The 20,223-nt window shown below is 36.8% G+C and overlaps 2 protein-coding genes across 3 annotated transcripts; one reads left to right on the plus strand and one right to left on the minus strand.

Moving 5' to 3' along the window:
- Positions 1-944: 944 nt before the first annotated feature.
- On the minus strand, positions 945-9,336 carry LOC112031647 (uncharacterized). Of its 2 annotated transcripts, XR_002884994.2 has the most exons (5): positions 8,714-9,336; positions 6,825-7,196; positions 2,285-6,710; positions 1,831-1,900; positions 945-1,291 (listed from the first exon to the last, which is right to left on the minus strand). XR_002884994.2 is itself a non-coding variant. In XM_024064350.2 (4 exons), the coding sequence occupies exons 1-3, from the start codon at positions 8,855-8,857 to the stop codon at positions 2,325-2,327; spliced, it is 4,902 nt and encodes a 1,633-aa protein (XP_023920118.1). In that variant the 5' UTR covers positions 8,858-9,336; the 3' UTR covers positions 1,465-1,900; positions 2,285-2,324. The 2 variants fall into 2 exon arrangements, 1 of the variants encoding a protein (XP_023920118.1); XM_024064350.2 differs by lacking the exon at positions 945-1,291 and having other exon boundaries at positions 1,465-1,900.
- Positions 9,337-13,350: 4,014 nt separating this feature from the next.
- Positions 13,351-18,775, plus strand: LOC112031646 (large ribosomal subunit protein uL29m; the record flags this gene model as incomplete). Its single annotated transcript, XM_024064349.2, is given in 3 exon segments — positions 13,351-13,488; positions 17,143-17,314; positions 18,618-18,775. Coding segments are annotated over 3 exon segments (468 nt in total), but the record flags the coding sequence as incomplete, so codon positions are not given.
- Between the last annotated feature and the right edge of the window lie 1,448 nt (positions 18,776-20,223).

The following is a 20,223-nucleotide window of genomic DNA, read 5'->3' on the forward strand; positions in this document are numbered from 1 at the left end:
CTATTTTATTTTTATTTTCCATTTGTTTTTATATATATTATAATTGTCTTTATAATGATTATTTGAACACCAGTTGTCGTTTATTTTGCCAGTAAAAGAATTGAACAACAAAGGAAAAGTACCTCTTTTCCCGAATAGCTTCATTGCTTAATTGATTATAGTTTCAATACAGCAAAAGATTTTGAATTTTTGCTGTAAAAGCGGGATAAAATGCCTCTAATCCATGTAGGTTTCTGTAGGTTAATTTTAAGAGCAATGTATGAGATATAAATTTTCATAATCTTTTAAACAACTTTTTAAGACGAGATAAGCTTAATGACATCAAAAATTAGGAGGGAGTCCTGAAATTTCTGTGGCAAGTGGAGACCATAATTGGGTTGAGCAGATTTGTCCCCATACTATCTTAGTAGACCAATGCCATCATCTATAGTTATAAAGTGAGCCATTTAATTCAATGCCTTCTCAACCACAAACTGCTCAATAAAAATTATGCTTGGTACGCAAGCGATTTGCCTTATCAATTAAGTTCTTGCCTAAAGCCACAGACAAATATAGTTCAAAGTGACGGTACGGGAGGCTATAATGACTTTTGAGTTGGCTATCTATCTTATTTAATTTATCCTCATAAACGCACATGCATTAACAAAGCGCTGAAACAGGGAGAGTTCCTTACTTCCTTATAATCATGGAACAAATTTGCTCTGTTTAACCAATTGTCCATGCCTCATGCCCCCACCTCTAAAAGGGGCTAGGATTGGTGAAATTGCTGATTTTTCAATTGCAGCGAGACTTCGAAAAAATAAATAAATCTTTATGCTCCGTGTCACAGTGTTTCCATCATCTTATTATAATCCATGTTATAACTTCTATTTCAGGAAGACATTCAAACTCTTCCCACAGCCATTTGCACCCATCAACAATTAGTATACAGCAACTTGGGTAAATAAACAAAAATACAACATCCAACCTAATTAAAAAATAAAAAGAATGTTTACAGTACCAAACAATTCGGACAATACAAAGCTAAGGCCTCTCCTGAAGAGTCGTCACTGACTGCATAAAATCATACAGATGATGCACAATTTCATTCATTGAACATCAAGGAAGACTTTTTAGCACAATAATTGACCATGCATATGTAAACAAACACTTGAGAAGAATGATTCCTCAAAAAATGAGAATTGGTTAACCAAACAGCTCCTAGATGTGGCTTGTGGGAAAACACCATGTAATAAAAATATTGATCTTGATGAGTAGGAACATTGGAACAAAGTCTGGACAGAAAACCAAACTGTATCGAAGACTAATATTAGTGTTAATAAATAAAATAAAATAAAATGAAATTAGAATACAACATCAAGCATAGCAACTAAACCATGACAAAACAAGAGAAGTTCAGTTGCCAAAATTCGATGACCAGTCAGCTTTATATATATATATATATATATATATGTGATTAGAAGGTAGAAGGGGAAAGGCAAAGAAAGATAAATTAACAACAAATCACATACAAAAGGTGTTGGCTTATAAGCAGTTTAGTAACCCAACCTCCATAAAAGGAAGTGTTGGAAAAGGAAGGGATGGCTTTGGGTCCAATGTCATATATAGTTGTTGCACTGAATACCAGTAAAGGAACCAATTTTGAATGTCTGGGCAACACAGACTGCATGCTTTCCAACAGTTAAAATATCTACAAAGGGGAAACTGATCTGCAGCCACCCAGAACAAATTCAAGGAACAAATAGCTTGTAGACCCCAGACAGATTACAATTTGATACAGAGAAGGGATGGGGGTCGGAGACTATGAACAACATCAGATAACTCACTTACCACCCATCCTCCGAAAGCACACAAGTTAGATGACAACCTCTGGGATTAGCCAACACCCATCCTCAAGGCACTGAAGAGAAGAAATTAAATAATAATTAATATAAAAAGTTAAGAATGGCAGCTCTAATGTACAAAAAATAATAATAATAAATGGAGATAAATGCATAAATACTATGGAAAAGACAGTAACCACAATGAATTCAGAGAAAAGATAAATACATTATTAAAATAATAATAAAAAGTCGAAACTCCCCCTGTTTAGCTACTGAGGAATGAAAAATAGTTGCATACATGGACAAACACTGAGAAATTATCTTATGTCATTTACAAACTATTCATTACCAAAACCTTTTTCTAGTTTTCCTATGTAATATCCAAAAAATCTTAAAGAAACCTTTATCACTCTCCTAGGTTACTACTCACATGTGCTATATATACAGAAACGAAAACTTACGAGCTTTTCATGGGTGACCAGATTGTGCCATTACTCATTCCTACTGCCACGAGGGCTGCTTGTACCCATCCCAAGGAGCCTCAGGCTCCTTTCTCTTCAAAAGACCACCTGCAACTTGGTACATCCTTGCTTGGTCATCTGCTATGGACTGTGAACTGGAAACAGACAGTTGCCTTGGTGGAAGACAAGTCTCATCTCTTGCTTCCAAGTCTAATCCTCCAGGCCCGGCATTAAGGTCTAAACCCTGTCTTCCCCATTTCCTACTGCTCTCAGCACTATTGTTGTTTGCATCAGGGAAGCTGACAACATAAGGCCTAGGAAAATGAGAAGAAACAGTACCAGCAGGTCCTAAAAACTGGGGACGGACTGCAGGGAAGCAAACCTTCCCACCAGATGATGAATCCATGTATGTTGTTGAACCACCAGGAAAAGCGGCTGATGACAGTGGAAAGGTGGTTCCAAAAGGGAAGACGGGGTACGGAAAAGTGCTGGAGGAAAAGGGCACTGCTGGAGAAGATGACAACACTTGCCCCCTGAAGACATCAGGACTAAATGGACTGCTGCCACCAGTGGTACCCAACATCCTTGGCGGCGCACCACTTGCAACAATTGGGAAAGACTGCTCCCCTCTATCTGGCATAATAGACGGAATAGGCACAGCAGGAGCAGGATAATTGCTTCCTGAAGTAAACCATGGTGAAAAGTTCCCAATTTCTGTATTGTTCATTCTGAGGCCAGAAACGGATGGTTGGGATGAAAAACCACTCCTGGAATGCAGGCTGAAAGGTGATGGTTCAGCACACACCTCATCAACTAAAGGCCCATTGTTCAAATCAAAGTCCCTGCGGCCACTCACTGCACCATTAAGAGCATTACCCGATTGTGACTTAACTTGTGCAAGTGGAATATCCATTCTACGACCGTTGCTGATTGAGAAATTGCCCATATCAGAAGCATCATCAACTCGGTTCAAATCAAGATCAAGTCCACCAGAGCCACGAACAGGTTCAGAACCTATCATTCCATCACGTGCCACATCATGATTATTTGTTGGGACAGATGAAGAACCTGGCTCCTGAGCAGAAATCCGTGAAGCCAAATCCTCAAGGGCTCTTTCATCAGGTATATTCAAATCAATATCCAATGCAGGGCGACTCTGCTTGCCAGCTGCAGCATCAGGAAGAGGGACGTTTGCAGTGCCCTGTGGCATTTCTGGAGCTTTCCTGGGTTCAGCTGGCCGAAAGGCACTAGTGGCTGCTGATCCCTTCCAACCAAGTTCCCCTTTACTCTTTAGCAGGTCATCTGGTGGAACAAACGGGCCCTTTGCAGCAGCAGCAACAGTAATTGAAGCAGGAAGGCCACTAGATACGGAAGAAACAGGAAAAGGTAATGGACTAACCAATCGAACGGCGGATGAACATGCTGGTGCCGGCAAGCTATTCGGTTCCCCAAATTTTCCCTCATCCACAGTAAAGCCTTCATTCAAATCAAATTCCACTTTTGCATCCATATCTGATGCCCTGGCAGCAGGCATAGAAGTTGCATCTGCATTGGTTGATTTACTTACCTCTGTGTCAACTGCTTCTGTGCCAGTCCTCTTAGGTCCCCTAGTCATTTCAGGCTGTTCTGTTTCTTGTGCAGTTAATGCAGGTGAAATCGTGTGAGGAGCTGGTCTAACCTGTTGATCATGACCTGCTTTGCTTTCCGAATTCTCCTCCACGTACTCACCATCATGATCAGTGACAGTGGAAGCTAAACCAACTGAAGTTCGATTCTCAGAAGTTGTAGGGTCATTAATTTCCTGCTCATTTCTTTGTTTTTCAGCCTGATTTACATGATTCCTGGCATCTGCTTCATCAATCTTTTCAGCCTTCAGATCTTTTACTTTCTCTGAAGCAATATCTTTCCCACCACCAGAAGGTACCACAACTTCCTCTTTGGTTCCTTTCACATCTTCCATATGCATCATGGATAAAGGTGGCTTCTGCTCTGTCTGGTTACCACCATCCAGCCCTTCAGCTGCTTCCATCTGGAACTCAAGAGTAGAAACTACATTGAACTTATCTTCATTCAACAAAGAGCAACTTGTCTTTTCATTTACATCCGGAATGGCTTCTGCATTCACCTCACCAACCGCCTTTTTCTCCTGAAGTGATTTGACTCCGTCAATATCCATAGTTTTCTCTATAGTGCTCACAGGTGACAAGGTCATTGAAGCAGCTACTGTTATTTCAGTAGATTTACCATCACTTTCTACACATGGGTCTACAGTTAAATGACCATGGTTCTCTCCTGCAGGTTTCTCCCCAGACAACGAACAAACAGATGTGCTTTCAACAATTTTTGTCCCAATATTACAGGAAACAACACCCTGCTTCTCAGGCTCATCACCAGCACCATCATTAGACTGGCTTTGGTCTTGAGCAAGGTCGTCTAGTGGAGATGATTTAACTTTGGTATCACTACCTGTGCAGGAATGCTCAACTGCAGGGGTGTTCCTTTGCGGAGAATCAGTAGGTGAAACCAATTCAGACTTCGACATCTCTCCAGCAGCCACACTAGCAAGGAGATTCATCCCAACATCATCCCCAATGGATATAGATGCATTTCTTTCAGAGTACGTAACACAACTTTCAATTAAAGCATTTATGGAGCGCAAAGAAGCCTCCTGCAAATTCCCTGATTTTTGTTCATTCCCTGATGATGAGGAAGTAGCTTTAGCTTCTGCCAATTTTTTGCTGTCATCTCCAGTCCTGCAGCGCTCTTCATCAGTAATAGCTGCAGGGGATCCATCACCCTCATCAGACCCAGTCAGTACATCCTTCAAATCATTACTTTGCCAGGATTCAGTATTCACATCCGAAGTAATATTAGCTCGACAAGTATCGCTCTTTTCTTTCAGGGTACGATCAAACTGATCATGCTTCTCTGAAAGCACAGGAGAAGAAGCTCTGCTATTCATGATTGAAGGATCTTCAATTGATCCTCCACTGGCACTTTGTGCAGGACTGCGACTTCGATTTGAAATCTTAACAATCAATTTTTGACTGTTACCCTCAATTGAGGGGCTTTCAGGTGTCTTTTCCAATGACAATCCAGACTGTGATAATTTTTCTGAAGCTGGATTTTTGTGCAAGGAACTTTTGATTGAACTTATTTCCCTTTGTGCTCCAGATACAGCTGAGCCAGGGAAGCCATTGATTGATTTTCGATGCCGTGAGTTCTTATTTCCACTCATTGAACCAGCAGTAGAGCTCCTTGCGTCCTCCTTCACTGAATGTCCCCCTGTTTTAGCATGGTCACTAGAACATGATTGACTGTTGTTGTGCGACTGACTAGAACTGCTGCTTTTCTCATCCCTTGCTGATGTCAGAGGGAGATCAGCAGCATTACCAACAGCATTTCGAGCCTGGCTGTCTCTTAAGTTAGCACTCACCGGTGCAGGTGATGGAACTGATTTTATGGACCCAGGAGATGCAGATGCAGACCTGGTGATACTCTCCCCCTGGACAATCTTCACAGAAGTAGTTTTGGATGCAGAAAGCTGTGTAACTGAGCTCTTCATTGCAACATCAGTCGACATACCTGAGTGTCTGTTCCCACCATGGGAAACTTCTGGAAGGCGTGATCTTGCAGACCAGGGGACAGACTGATTTGAGCCAGACTTCGCATCATTGATGTTCATTTCAGCCTCAACACGTTTCTTCCATAGGTCAACTAAACCTCTTGCTTTCTTCTGGATTTCCAAGTTCTTATGAGTGCGCAAATGATTCACAGACTTCCCAATGTTGCACATTTGTAAGGCATGTAAATTTACAGGCAGCCTATCAAGAGCACGAAGTAAAACCAAGAGAAATTCCTCAACAGTTTTATCACCATCCTTGGGGCCACTGCCATCACCAATCTTCCCTTTATGGACTTCCTGGAGCCATTCATCAAATACAGGCAGACCCCTGAGTTGCACAAACCGAGTAAGGCAATCAAAATTATCTGTGGCTGCTATAACACCAGCAAGCATAGACCGCCCAGACAAATCTATTTTTTTCTCATTTCTTTCAGGCAGCATGAGCTGCACCAATCTCTCAACACCATCAGAGTCTATTAGCCCTCCTCTTTCTGTAATTTTTGAAACCTCAGATTTTAAATTGCTTTCCAGTCTAGTATGATTGGAATCCCCATCATCAATTTTTGTAGTACGCTCTCGTTTGATAGGCTCAGAGCCCTGATCTCCCCGCTCCCTTTTCTTTCCTTTAACTTGAGAAGGAAGGGAAGATGCACTATTCTGGAGACTATCTGAACCAACTTTCAACTGCGATGTTGATGTTGGACCACTCATTGGCTTTGGAGATCTGCCACCTGGCTGTAAAGTTGCATGCATTTGTTTCCGTGTCTTATATAACAGCTGATCTACCTCTTCCTGTCGTTCCTGTAAAAGAAAATTAATGAATTTCCATTGTGCAAGTAAGAATATTCAGAACTACCCTAAAGAAATAGCATATGTAAGCAAGGAGACGTATCTGCAAGAGCGTTAAAAACTCACATTAATATAATCCTGATCAGTTAGCCACCATAAACACTTGTTTGTAATATCATATACCCGCCGACACACAAATGATGAAATCCCTGATGGAAGTTCAACACCTTTAGGAAGGAATGCGACTTTACACGGATGGAGTAACGATTCAGCAGGAATCGCATCCTTATGAAAGGAATAAAAGATTTCGTTTGGCTCGGCTTCCAACAGGACGCCTTTGCCAAGCTTTACTTCAGCAGGCCGATAAAGCCAACTCACAGCTAACTTTAGCTTATTCTCTTTACTCTGAGTCAATGAACGAATTATTCCAATGAAAGGTGGGGAATCCTGAGGTGGTTTGAAAAGAGCACAGTCACCAACACTAATTTTGCGTCCGTCCTGAGAAGAGGAGGCAAAAAAAGGAATTAAGGCAGTTATAAATTTGAAGGTCTTGAGAAAACCAAATGCACTTCCACAATCGATGTACATTACAAACAGAAGGGCAGAAAGAGGACTTTCATTGGCTAGTTGTAGGCATTATAATGCACTCAGTTTGTCTAAGGAATATTTTCAAATTGTAATAAGAAATCTGGCAGTCAAAAAAGCAATAACACTTAACTCATGTCAATCAACGGCTTAAGTAGAAGAATTTGAACTTAGGTGACTTTTTAAGGCCTTTAACTCCATGCCAGAAAGCCACCAAGTCTAACCCTTAGCAGTATTACTTAATGCCTATACATACCAATACCAATGCCAATGCCAAGCAACAATACATACTTCTTCTGTTTATATAATTTCTTGATACATGTCATTAAAATAAACTTATTGAAAGTTATTTAACTTGATACTGTGAACATAAACATATTGATTCAACAAGAATCTACTGCTCCTAAGCAAGCAACAAATGTCTCAAAAACATAAAAATATATTATAAGTTTTCTCAATTCAATTGACTGACAATGCTTGCTAACCTTGGCGTATTTTCTGTCATCTAGAATCTAAATATCTACTCCATAAACTAATTGCATTTTTATGTTCACTTAAAAGAAGCTGTTCCTGTGAACGTGACCATGTTATGATGTTGTTAAGCATTAATAATATTTATATCAGGACATGAGCCAAACAGGTAAAATACCAGTCAACATAGTCCAATATCGTGTCATCTGCAATGGCCCATCAACCATATAATATCCTGACCATGAATAAACATCCAGAACTGACACCTAAAACATAAGAACAACCAGATTGTAGAAAAAATTTAATTCCAAATGTTTTCATAATTTCCCATCAAAAGGTGTCCCCTCCCAAGAGAAATTTAAATCTAGAGGTCATTGCAGAGCCTGAATCCTTCCCTGCATTCATTTAAACAGTTCAATAGAAAAACTTTATCCCCACAAAACACAAAATAGGTAGAAGATTTCAGTGTTTTCAAAACCCATCAACAGTTAGCCAAAATAGTAGCTTTCAATACCCCTTCTAAGCTTCTCAATACATTTCGCAAAACCAAGTTCATTTTTGCATTACATCCATCACACCAATTCAAAAAAATGGGACTCCATTTCCAAATCAATCGAGCCAAAACACACTCACACACACAAACGATTCACAAAAATTGGGTTCATTCCCTCAAATCTAAATCAATCAACTTTCACATTAATTCACACAAATTCTCATTGATATCAAGAATTTCCCCCAACAGCCAAACCAAAACAGAAACAAAAAAAAAAACAAAAAACAAAAGATTTTCTTTCTAAATCGATCAAACACAAATACCCCACCTCATCTTCTTGCTTACCAAACATCCCAAATCATCTCAAGTCCCAAACAATCAAAACCCACAAAATTTTTCTCACACACCAAACAATCAAATCCAACCAAATAAACAAACCAAAAAAAATTTTAAATCAAAATCAAACCTTGCAAAACGAATTAGAGGAACACAAAGTGACCGAAGAAGAACCATCGGTTGCGGTGGCGGAAGCGGCTATGGTCGCACGCGTGGGGACTGTCCACATGTGCCGATTCCGTTTCCTTTCCTCACCAACCCGCCCATGCAGCATAGCCTTGCATTTTCCCCTTTCCCAACTTCAATCCCTACTACGAGTACCATCAATTCCCAAAAACCCCAAACCCACTTCTCTCTTCTTCTTTTTTCCCCCCAAATTCTTCACATACGCTTAATAAAAAAAAAACCCTAGATCGATCCCTAACCCTAATCCCCCACACGCACCATTACAATTTCAAAAAACCCCGAACCCTAAATCCCCTTTCTTCTTCCACTCCCCAAAAACCTCAAAATTTTCGATTCCGATTTCTAGGGTTTCCGCGTCGAATCCGATTAACCGATCTAATCAAAAACCTCAGATCCAAAACGACCGAGAGAGAGAGAGAGAGAGAGAGAGAGAGAGAGAGAAATTCGAGCCGCCTTTCGATTCAGAGAGAGAGAGAGAGACTGCGAGAATCTAGAGAGAGAAAATAGCGAAGAGAGAGAAAATCGGAGAGAGAGAGAGAGAAAGAGCGAGCCTCAGACGGCAAAAAGGAAAGGCGTACTTGGTACTTGGGTAGAGCAGAGTTCGGGCAGATCGGGCCGTTCGGGCAGGGGAGAATCATAAAGTTACACGCTTGTGACGCAGGTTATTTATGGTTGTCAATTAATTTTTTAAAGGAAATGTGACTGACTCACTGTGAGCACTTTCAGACTTTCTTTTTCTTTTTTATTTTATCCGTTTATTTATTTATTTATTTATGATCATGTTAATGAGTGTCGTAGGACATTAATTAACAATTCAATTAAAAAAAATTTATGTGAAAAGAATAAAAATAATTAATATTTTGATAATTTTTTTAATTTCTTATAAAAGTGATATCAAAACTTTCTTAAAATGGATTATTAATCAATACCCCAATAATACTCGTTAATATTTCTCATTTATTTATAAGATTTGGGCCTATTTGGGGTGAGGAAGTGTGTGAAAAGAAATTTAGAAAAATTAAATGCTAGTATTGCACACAAATTCATATACTTTATTAGAACTGTCTTATGTGGTTGATTATGATACTATCATTTTAAAAATTGGTACTGTTAAAAGGCCATTTTTGCTCCTGATTCTCAATTTTTGATTGGTTATGACCGGTTTTTTGACATATTTTATAAGTTTTTATTGGATTAGTCCTTTTTTTTTATTGATTAGTCCAATTTTTTAAACCATGGTGATTATTGTTTGTCAATGTCACATGAATCTTCATCATTTTATTTACCACTCATAATCTATGACGTGGAACAAGCGTGGCAAAGTACGTGTTTTTGTGTGTGGCATTGTTGAAGTGGGAAATGTTGACCCATCCAGGGGCTTTGACTTTGAGTTTGTAGACAACTTCGGGGGCTCTGAGATTTCAAGGCCAGTTGATTTAATCGTTCTGTGTGACTTGTTTGGTGTTGTGGGTTATTTTTTTAAGGTTAATTGGGCAGTAATTGGGTGACCTGCAGGTGATGGATGGGTATAGGGTGGGAGGGGTAAGATTGTAATATCAAATTAGGTAACATCCACATGAGGGCTTATGATGGAGAAGTTAAGGTTGTCTAGAGTTGTTCCAACACACTCTACTAAAAAGTAATAAAGGGATGATGTAAATGTTCTGTTTTTGGCAGGAAAATGATTTATGAGGTTGTTGCTTAAGTAAGCATAAGGCAATTCGATATTATATGGGGGCCTGAAAATCATGTACCATTGGAATTCTCAAACCCAAAAAAAAATTTGGGATTTTTCTTTCCATTGTTTTTATTTTGAGGTGCCACACTGCCACCTAGTCACATTTCACATGGATAATAAATGTCAGAGGTGGAGACGGTTGAGTTTGGATCCTCTACTCTTCAATGTGTTGGAACTTAGAAGTTAGAACCATGATGTAGTACTTATAGTCAAGTATTGTTACAACTCTATTAGCAAAAATAAAAAAATAAATACCACCCAAAGTTGGGGTGGTCCACTAATTAGGTTCTTGATATAGGTAAATCTTGAGTTCAAACATTCGAAAGTAAACATTTGATAGCGATTTAGCTTCATAATTATTGTATTATACCACCCATAATTATTGGTGATCTGGATAAAATTTGCATTAAGCTATGACTCAACTCAAACCCAAAGTTGGGGTAATCCACCAATTAGGGTCTTGATATAGGTGTAGATCTTGAGTTTAAACATTTGGAAGTTACAAGTTGGCACCAATTTAACTTAAAAATTATTGTACTATATCACTAAAAATGATTGGTGATTTGAATAAGAGTTACATCAAGCTATGACTCAACCTCCTAAGAGTGCCTCAACTTCTTTATTGTTTAATCGCTCAAAAAATAGTTTATCAACAGATAAAAGAATTAATATATTTATCAAAATAAAAATTGTTGCACTAGTCACCCCTCGCCTTTTTTTTAATATTAAAAAGAAGCGCGTAGAACTATATTTTAATTGATTTTGATTATACCTCAAGATCACCATCATTACTTAAGGCAATCTATATAGTTCATCCTAAAAGGAAGAAAACAAAACACAAAGTAATTTTTAAGGTCAAATTCTTTTGTTGGTCATCAATATTTTATTCTTCTTGTGCAACCTGTATAATGATGGTATGGAAAAATCATGCCAAACTGCAAGTTGGAGGAAACATCATCACAACAATATTAAGTTTATGAAGGTCTACAAATCAAATGTAAAAACATCGCTTTCAAAAGTGACAAAACCATATTTTCCCATTAAGGCATGTGGGGTGCTTTCTATATTGACAAAAGGGTCCATACTTTTTTGATGGGTTATGTTGAGTTTGTCCATTTGTGCCTCCATCTTTTTCCAAAACTTAATAATGTGTCTTTAAAGAAAAACCAGGGCTACTTGTACCATCAACTCTGCCCATCTTGCAAACCCAAATAGATGGGGAATTACAATCTAGGCTGTCTTAATCTTTAACTTCTTATTCATATCTTTGTGCGTGCACGGATATCCAAACCTGGGCAACACCAAATTTTCATATGGACCCAGCTACTATTTCCTCTATCAGTTTTCCTTGCCAGGTTAGAAATTTAAAACTTGTTTTTTATGTTTGGTATCAAAAAAAGCAATAAAAACAAACGACATGTTCTGCAATTTGCATCATATACGTTATTATCATTCTGGGCACCTAGTAGAGCAAGAAGCAGGATGATTTAGGGCACAGATATAAATGCATAAACCTAGAATTGTTGTAATCTTTGAACCGTTTTCACCATAACAATAACAGAATATTTTTAATATATCATTTAAGAATTGCAATTGCAAAAACTAGCCTAGCTGTGGAATTATGTAATTAGCTCAAAGTCTCTATCAACATAAACAGACCATGCGGTGCAAAATCTATCTATCAAAAGAGTATAAAGTCAATATGATGGCCTAGTTTGACATATCACATATACCCACCACAAACTGTACACCTACTAAGACTTCTGATACCATTCCCAGTACCAACCTTCAGGGAGTAAATAACATCTTTAATTATCGAAAATAAATTATATATATATATATGTGTATATAATTAATTAATAAGTTTTATTAGAAAAAGGAAAAACATCAAGTACACTGGAAGTATACTAGACAATACTAGAGGCTCATCACAACTAAGTACTTAAATTACAACGATCAACAAACTCTAATAAGTTTGAGAAAGAGACACCTTCTCTTTTTTATGCCAACAGCCAATTGAATAGATTTATCAGAAAATATTATTTCAGCCAAAAGAAAAATTTATACACACATACATATATCAACTTTGATTATTGTCCTATCATTAGCCAATTGAATAGATTTTGCATAAATTATGATTTCAGCCAAAAGAAAAATTAATGCACGCACATACATATATCAACTTTGATTATTGTCTTATCATTTGAAGAACCTCATGCATTTAAATTTTAAAGCCACGAACCTCATTGACCGAACTGATGGTAGTACACAAAGAATACAAGATTTTATACTTCTGCTGAAATGCATGCCTAAACCCAAAGTCTGATCATTTAGCACAATCTTATAACCAAAATAAATAACAAAATTAGACAAGATTCTCAAGTTCGAAAGATTAAATATTCCAGAGCACTACTGATGAAATATTTTGCCTTTATTCCCTATAAAGGGCAAAATCTATTCCATGCAAATTAAATATATTCACGATTTTGACTTGTTTAAAACTATAGCAAACAGTGTAAAGGACTTTCAAGCAGATCATGTCCCTGGTGCCAAAACTCATGAGACTACAAAAGAAGGAAATTCAAAAATGAAAATGAGACACAGATTACAATGCTCAAACATGATAGCCCAAACAGAATATGCATTATGTTCTACATATCCACCAGGCGTGAGCAGTGTTAATTATGTGCTCAAAAACATCACTAGTTCATTACAGGAAAACTAATCTCAGAGATAGGAAACAACTACTCTGTCAATTCATGAATTGCTGCAATTTGTCCATTTACTTCATAACAGTGATACTAGGTGATTACCAGAAGATTCAAAGTTGCACCCAGAAAAATATGGCCATATTGCAGTCCACAAACATACCCAAAACAGTTTTCAGTGAACAGACACAAGCTGGAAGTTATCACAGAGCATTTATCATCCTCTTCATCTCAGCTGACCTTCTGGCATCAGGTTCCTCAATTGCTCTTTCAGTGAGTACTTGCTTGATACGACACATTGACTTCCTCACCTTAATTTCATTCAACACCAAGAATCATCGAAATGCCAATTAGTAATTGTGGTTCCAGAAAGATGGAGGAAAAGTATTAACACATGCAACAAATTTAATGCCTAAATCATAATATTCCAAAACTTGTTTTTCATGTACTCAGTCTACCAATTGAAACACAGTGAGACAATTCCAATTTGGTATTTCTAGTTACAGTACTTAATGTGAAATGCAAGTTGAATTTCAGAATAAATGAGTAGCTAAAAGCAATGAAAAGAAGAGAACAATGCCAATTGACCCCTAAACATTTTTATATCAAATGTATATAACCAGTTTCTAGGTATGACCTAACATATTAAACCAATTAGGAAATCCAAGAACTTGTTGCAGCAATTTCAAGACATGATTAGGTTTAATGCTAGGAAACTATTTACTTTTCATTTTTCAACATTTCATCAGCTTTTCCTCCTAGATAAAATTTTGATTAATTTCACCCGCCTTATTTTGGCAGAGCAATCCAAATGGCTATTAAAGAACTAGATGGATATAACTACAATGCCAAATCTATTTCATGTAATACCAGTCAGTGGTTGAGGTAGAACTAGATCTTGGAGTCAATTTCACTTTGCTGCACTCAATACTTTAGCAGTCAAATTTTACCATGAACAAGGAAAGAGAGATTCTCTAAAAAGCCAAGTTCCAAAAAGAGTTCTTCCCTCTACATTAAAAGAACGTCAAGTATTTAAAGTAGCATGTTTAAAAGATAGGTAATATTTGTGTTCAGATGGTTCCCAACATCTTGCATTTATGGCATTTAGGATGCAATCTGATATTGATATTGGCAAAGCTATAGCTTGCACTCCATTTTAACATTGTAATTCTGCCCCTCTACTTATCAAAAAGAAATTCTGCCTCCGTATATAAGACCATTGAATCCATTCCGATCAGAAACCCTCCATGATAGATGGAATATTGTTTGTTATCTCCAGGAAAATTCTTGTTTTTTAGACTACATGATCTGCTCAAGGAAGCATCAAAAAACAGCAGACAATGATTAGCTAATTAAAAAAAAAAAAAAAAAAAAACCATCCATTTTCTGAAGGTATTCTCTAATTCCATTAGAATGCCTAACATATGGAAAGGCACTATCTCTTAGAAGGCCTGACAAATGGCCAACTAAATACCACAAACCAATGTATGAGGAAAGGCAATTCCAAAGCAAGGTGATGAGATATAGAAGCTTGGCACTAGAAGGGACCAGAATGGGGTTCACAGCATCCATAAGGGTGTTCCAAAAGGTTAACTGGGTATATATATACATAATTACTTACCTTCTTAAATCACTTGGAAATGGAATTGGATTGTCAAGAGCGTTGAAGCTCAAGTGGCATCTCCTAGTGTTTCCAATGAAGACATCCATGATTCAAATCCCCCTTACCCAACTATCGATTCATCAAAAAACTTGAAAATGGAATCGGATCACTTAACTTGTTGGTAATCACTAATCAGTGAGAAGAGAATGAGACTAAATAATTGTTGGTTTTTTTTTGTGGGGGGGAGGGGGGGGGGGGGGGATACCTCATTCCTGAGGTGAGCAGTTGAGACTTGAGGGAGGCGGAGAGCAGAGAATCAGAGAGAGGCTGAGGCGGTCCAGCTCCAGGCGGAGGAGCTTCAAGCTTTGCTGCCTTGCTTGAGCCTTGAGCTGTTGTCTGTTGACTGATGAGAACAGACTGAACAGTGGAGACTGGAGACTAGAGAGAGGCGGAGAGCAGAGACTAGAGAGAAAGGTAAATTTTTTAGGGTTTTGATTGGATTTGTAGTTTATCTGGTTGATTTTTGGTTTGTTTTTTGGTCAATGATTTTGTTTAGAACCAATGTTTAATAGGATTTACCAAAATTTTTGTTTTTTTGGTTAAAAGGATGTGCCAGATTATTTTTGGTTCTTTTCTAAAATTTTGGGGCCCCCTTCCACTTGGGGGCCTTAGGCAATTGCCTAACTCGCCTAAGGGATTACTGTATATAGAAAGTTACATTTTGATCGAATAAAACGATCAAAAGATATAGTATAACTAATGAACTACTATAAAAAACTGATTACTTGGGACAGCAAATTGTGATTTTGCTAATGGAATATTCCTTTTTTGAGAAGGGAAATAAAAAAATTCTTACCCAAATTATGGATGAAATGACACTCCTCCCCACTTTTGTGATATGTGTAAATTAGTTGGAATTTAAAAAAAAAAAAAAAAATCTTCTGTTAATGAAAACCTAATTGTTGACTATTGCATTTATACAAATGTCAAGGGGGAGTGCCATTTCATAAAAATTTTGGGAAAGGTGTCATTTTGATAAGCCTTAAGGGGCATTTGGTTTGCGGTGATGTTACATTACACTGTAATATTACATTATTGTAATATCACATTAATATAATTTGAATACAAGAATACAATATTATATTGTTTAGGAATGTGATAAGATTAATGTAATGTGATATATTTTGTAATTTTAGATTATGTTAATGTTAGAAAAAAATAAAATAAACCAAAAATTTCAATGTCACATTATCGTAATGTGCATCACATTAATGGCACATCACAGCGAACCAAATGCCCCCTGAGGGAAGTTGGTATAATTTACCATTTTTTGTGTGCGTGTGTTTGGGGTGGAAGGTAATTCTATAGGTTAAAAGATTTTCCTTTTGGTTCGATCATCTGGTTTCCATTTCCAGTATTTGACTAGAACAGATTTGTTGGATTCCTTTGATAGTGTCTCATAGAAGGCTCCAAAGTCACTTAACATGATTTTTACCCTATCATTTGTCAATAGAGAAAGTATTTGTGTCACAAGGATCGAAATTCCATTGCACTTAATCTTTCATTTTCCTTTTTAATTTTTTAATTTTTATTTTGATTTCCAGTTGGTCCGAAGTCCAACTATATGAAACAAATCTAGAAACTCATTTCTACTTATCAAAAAAAAAAAAAAAAGCAAATCTAGAAACTCATTTCTAGAATATTGTATACAATTAGAACTTATACTAGTGAGTTTGCATGCTTTGTCAGAGTACACAAGATATATGGGGATATGTTTGTAAAGGATATGAAACTTGTATTATGATATTTTCTTCTTCTTCCATTATGTCTTATTTTTCTTGTGACTATCATTGTAGCAACTAGCAAGAAAAGATGGTTATTTGGAAAATTTGGCATATTGAACTATTTTGAATGGAAGATGGTTATTTTGCACCATGAGAAGCATAATTGATTATATATATATATATATAAATGTTTGTGGACTATTGTATGTTATATTGTTGATTATGTAGTTGTTTTACTCAATATACATGTCATGAATGAGAGTGTTGCACTGTTGCTTCATATAATTGTTTTGAATTTCAAGAAATGTTACTGATCTTCTACGCGTACCAAAACACTAGAAAATGTTTTCAAATTCATTTTCCGGATCACCACCAAACACAAGAAAATGAGTTAGTTATCTAGAAAATGTTTTCTTGAAAGCAACTCATTTTCCAAAATTGAAGCAAACAAAGTGTTAGTTTGTGTTTATGTTGCCTACATAGGATAATTGCTGTGAGAGCGCTTCCTGATTCTATTTCTGTAATTGCGTTGTGATGCAGCTAGGTGATAACAATAATGCTATTGTCAAGAATTTTGGGAGAACGCTGTTTGCAGCTGCTAAATCAGAAACATCTAATGCAACAGCTGCGGCTGCTTCTGTAGCAAGGAACCCTCTGCAAGAGTTCTTTGAGGCTGATAGGAATATAGATGATGACAAACCTGTTGTCTATGGTATGGGGTGTTTTCTTGTTCCTTCATTCTGTTTGCTCATTGCCTTTAGTAGTCATAATAATTTATTATTCATGGCTTTATGTTATAAGATATATAGCTGTTTTTTTTAAAAAAATTGGTAATTACACACACCTTATTGCTTGCAGCAGCGGGAGAGTGACTTACTGGGACAACCTTTTTTAATTACACACACCCAATGGGTATTGAATCCAATACCCCATCCTCTGCCTTGTTCTTACAAGGAGAATAGATGTCATTTGAGCTAGATCTCAGTGGCAATGTACAGCTGGTTTTTATTTTTATTTTTTATGTTTATAATTATTATAACATCCATAAGAACAAGGTCTGTTAATTAGGAATGGAACTGTGGTAATAGAAGGGTGGAAACATGATAATGCTTGATGTTCATTTAACACTGAAGAGACCTTCAACCGAAGTGGAAAAAAGAAAAAGAGTAAAGTTGTTTTAAAGTCATACAGGAGATTAGGCAAATAAGCTAAATGGTATTTACCTTTGAAAGGCACATTTGAGAATAGTTAATAATTATCAAAATGTGGGAATTGAATGAAAACAAACACAACACTGGATATCCATGGGTTGATAACACAAACCCCAGGTGCTTGATCTAGGTCTTTGGGTCGGGGGGCTTTCTTGTAGTTCTATAATTAATGTTTTGAACCTCATCGGTGTCTGTCTGTAATTCTTTAAGGTAGCTTACATTTGAGCAATCCTTCTTTCTAATAAATTATTCTCTAACTTATCCAAAAAACAAAAGTATAGGTTTTACATGATTACTTTTATTGCATCAAATCCTTCTGTCAAACAGTCCTGTGCTTGGTAAATTTACTCACTCACCAAAGGGGGCTTGGAACCCCCCAACCTCACGCACTACCCCATACTTTTTTTTTTTGGGGTTTTTTGTTATAGGTACCCAATACTTATGGATGGTGGAGGGGCTATTTGGTCAAGGGCCATTGGCAAATCCTTTTCTGTAGATTTAAAATGTCATTGTTTCAAAGTTATTTGAATTTTTTTAAATTTTAAGACAAAATTTTGTTGAAATTTGAAGTCTTTTTTAATTAGTAATAAGATTCCATTATTTTGAAAAAGGGATTAGCCCTAGTGCACTGTAAGTATACAAGAGATAAACAAGCATTTTGAAATCATTTTGCACATGAGATCATATTGCTTGTAGTTCTTCACTATCATGTGAATCAGTGTACTTCTAGAACAATTTTAATTCTGAAAATTTTCTGTTTTTCCCAATGATGTATAATGATAATCATCCTTTTGGTGCTGTCAGGTCGTAGTTGGAAGGCTTCTGAACTGCGACTGAAGTCTTGGGATGATCTTAATAAGCTATGGTATGTCTTGTTAAAGGAGAAAAATATGCTGATGACTCAAAGACAGATGCTTCATTCACAGAATCTACGGTTTCCGAACCCAGAGCGCATTCCCAAGGTATAATGCTGTTACTTTGCTTCTCCCTTGACGCATTATGTAATTGTAGTCATTTTTGGCTCCTTGAATGCTTGGCTAATTGTCAGAGGTTTAGCATAAGTCAGATGAGATAGCCAGTAACTCTCCAAATACAGGACATCACTAAAACTCATGTGCTGCTAGTAATAGAGTTCTTGAAAAATTATTGGGATACTCTTCCTGTAGATAAGTACAAGGACTTTAGTGTTATGAACTTATATAAACTGAACTTTGATGTTAAAGGTTCAATATCAGTATGACCAATAGTCTTTTTTTCTTGTTTTCCATGTAAGTACTGGATAAAGCAACCAAATTCATTTATTTAATTATAAGAATCCTTTTTAGTGAACAGGAATCCCTGTTGTTTCATTGAATTCAATTTCTGTTTGACTGAAATTTTTACTGATGTAATGATTTATTTCTTTTTATTTTAATACATAGCAAGTGAATGCATTCTTTATACAAATAAAATTATCATTATTAAACAGATAAGTAAAAATCAAATTCAGTGAGTTAATGCATTGGATACAATATTAGACCATAAAATGTGCCTGCGAAGTGAAGCGAGACATTGCTCTTGAGATATTAAAATCTTCTTTAAGTATACCTTATGCCAATAGATAACAGTACTTACAATCTGTTGTTCCACTCTTTGGGTGACCAGCCCAAAAATGTTGGAAAGTTGTGCATTACACTTTGCAGTCCATACTTAGTGTAGAGATGACCCAAAGTATGTGAGAGAATGTGACATCCACCAATTTTACTCATGCTTACTCACTCAAATAGTTTATTTTTAAAAGTTATTCTGTATGTTCAGCGCAGTAGATATTTTGATAATTTTTGGTGTGCGACAATAACAAAAGACACATTAAATCTACTACCAAGTAAAGTGATCCAATTGGCTGTGCAAATCTAAGGCAGAAATGGTCTAAAATCTGCACACCCCCCCCCCCCCTCCCCCCCACAAAAAAAAACCAACAATTATTTAGTCTCATTCTCTTCTCACTGATTAGTGATTACCAACAAGTTAAGTGATCCGATTCCATTTTCAAGTTTTTTGATGAATCGATAGTTGGGTAAGGGGGATTTGAATCATGGATGTCTTCATTGGAAACACTAGGAGATGCCACTTGAGCTTCAACGCTCTTGACAATCCAATTCCATTTCCAAGTGATTTAAGAAGGTAAGTAATTATGTATATATATACCCAGTTAACCTTTTGGAACACCCTTATGGATGCTGTGAACCCCATTCTGGTCCCTTCTAGTGCCAAGCTTCTATATCTCATCACCTTGCTTTGGAATTGCCTTTCCTCATACATTGGTTTGTGGTATTTAGTTGGCCATTTGTCAGGCCTTCTAAGAGATAGTGCCTTTCCATATGTTAGGCATTCTAATGGAATTAGAGAATACCTTCAGAAAATGGATGGT

Source organism: Quercus suber, unplaced genomic scaffold (assembly GCF_002906115.3).
Source record: "Quercus suber isolate HL8 unplaced genomic scaffold, Cork oak 2.0 scaffold_17, whole genome shotgun sequence".
Classification (NCBI taxonomy): domain Eukaryota; kingdom Viridiplantae; phylum Streptophyta; class Magnoliopsida; order Fagales; family Fagaceae; genus Quercus; species Quercus suber.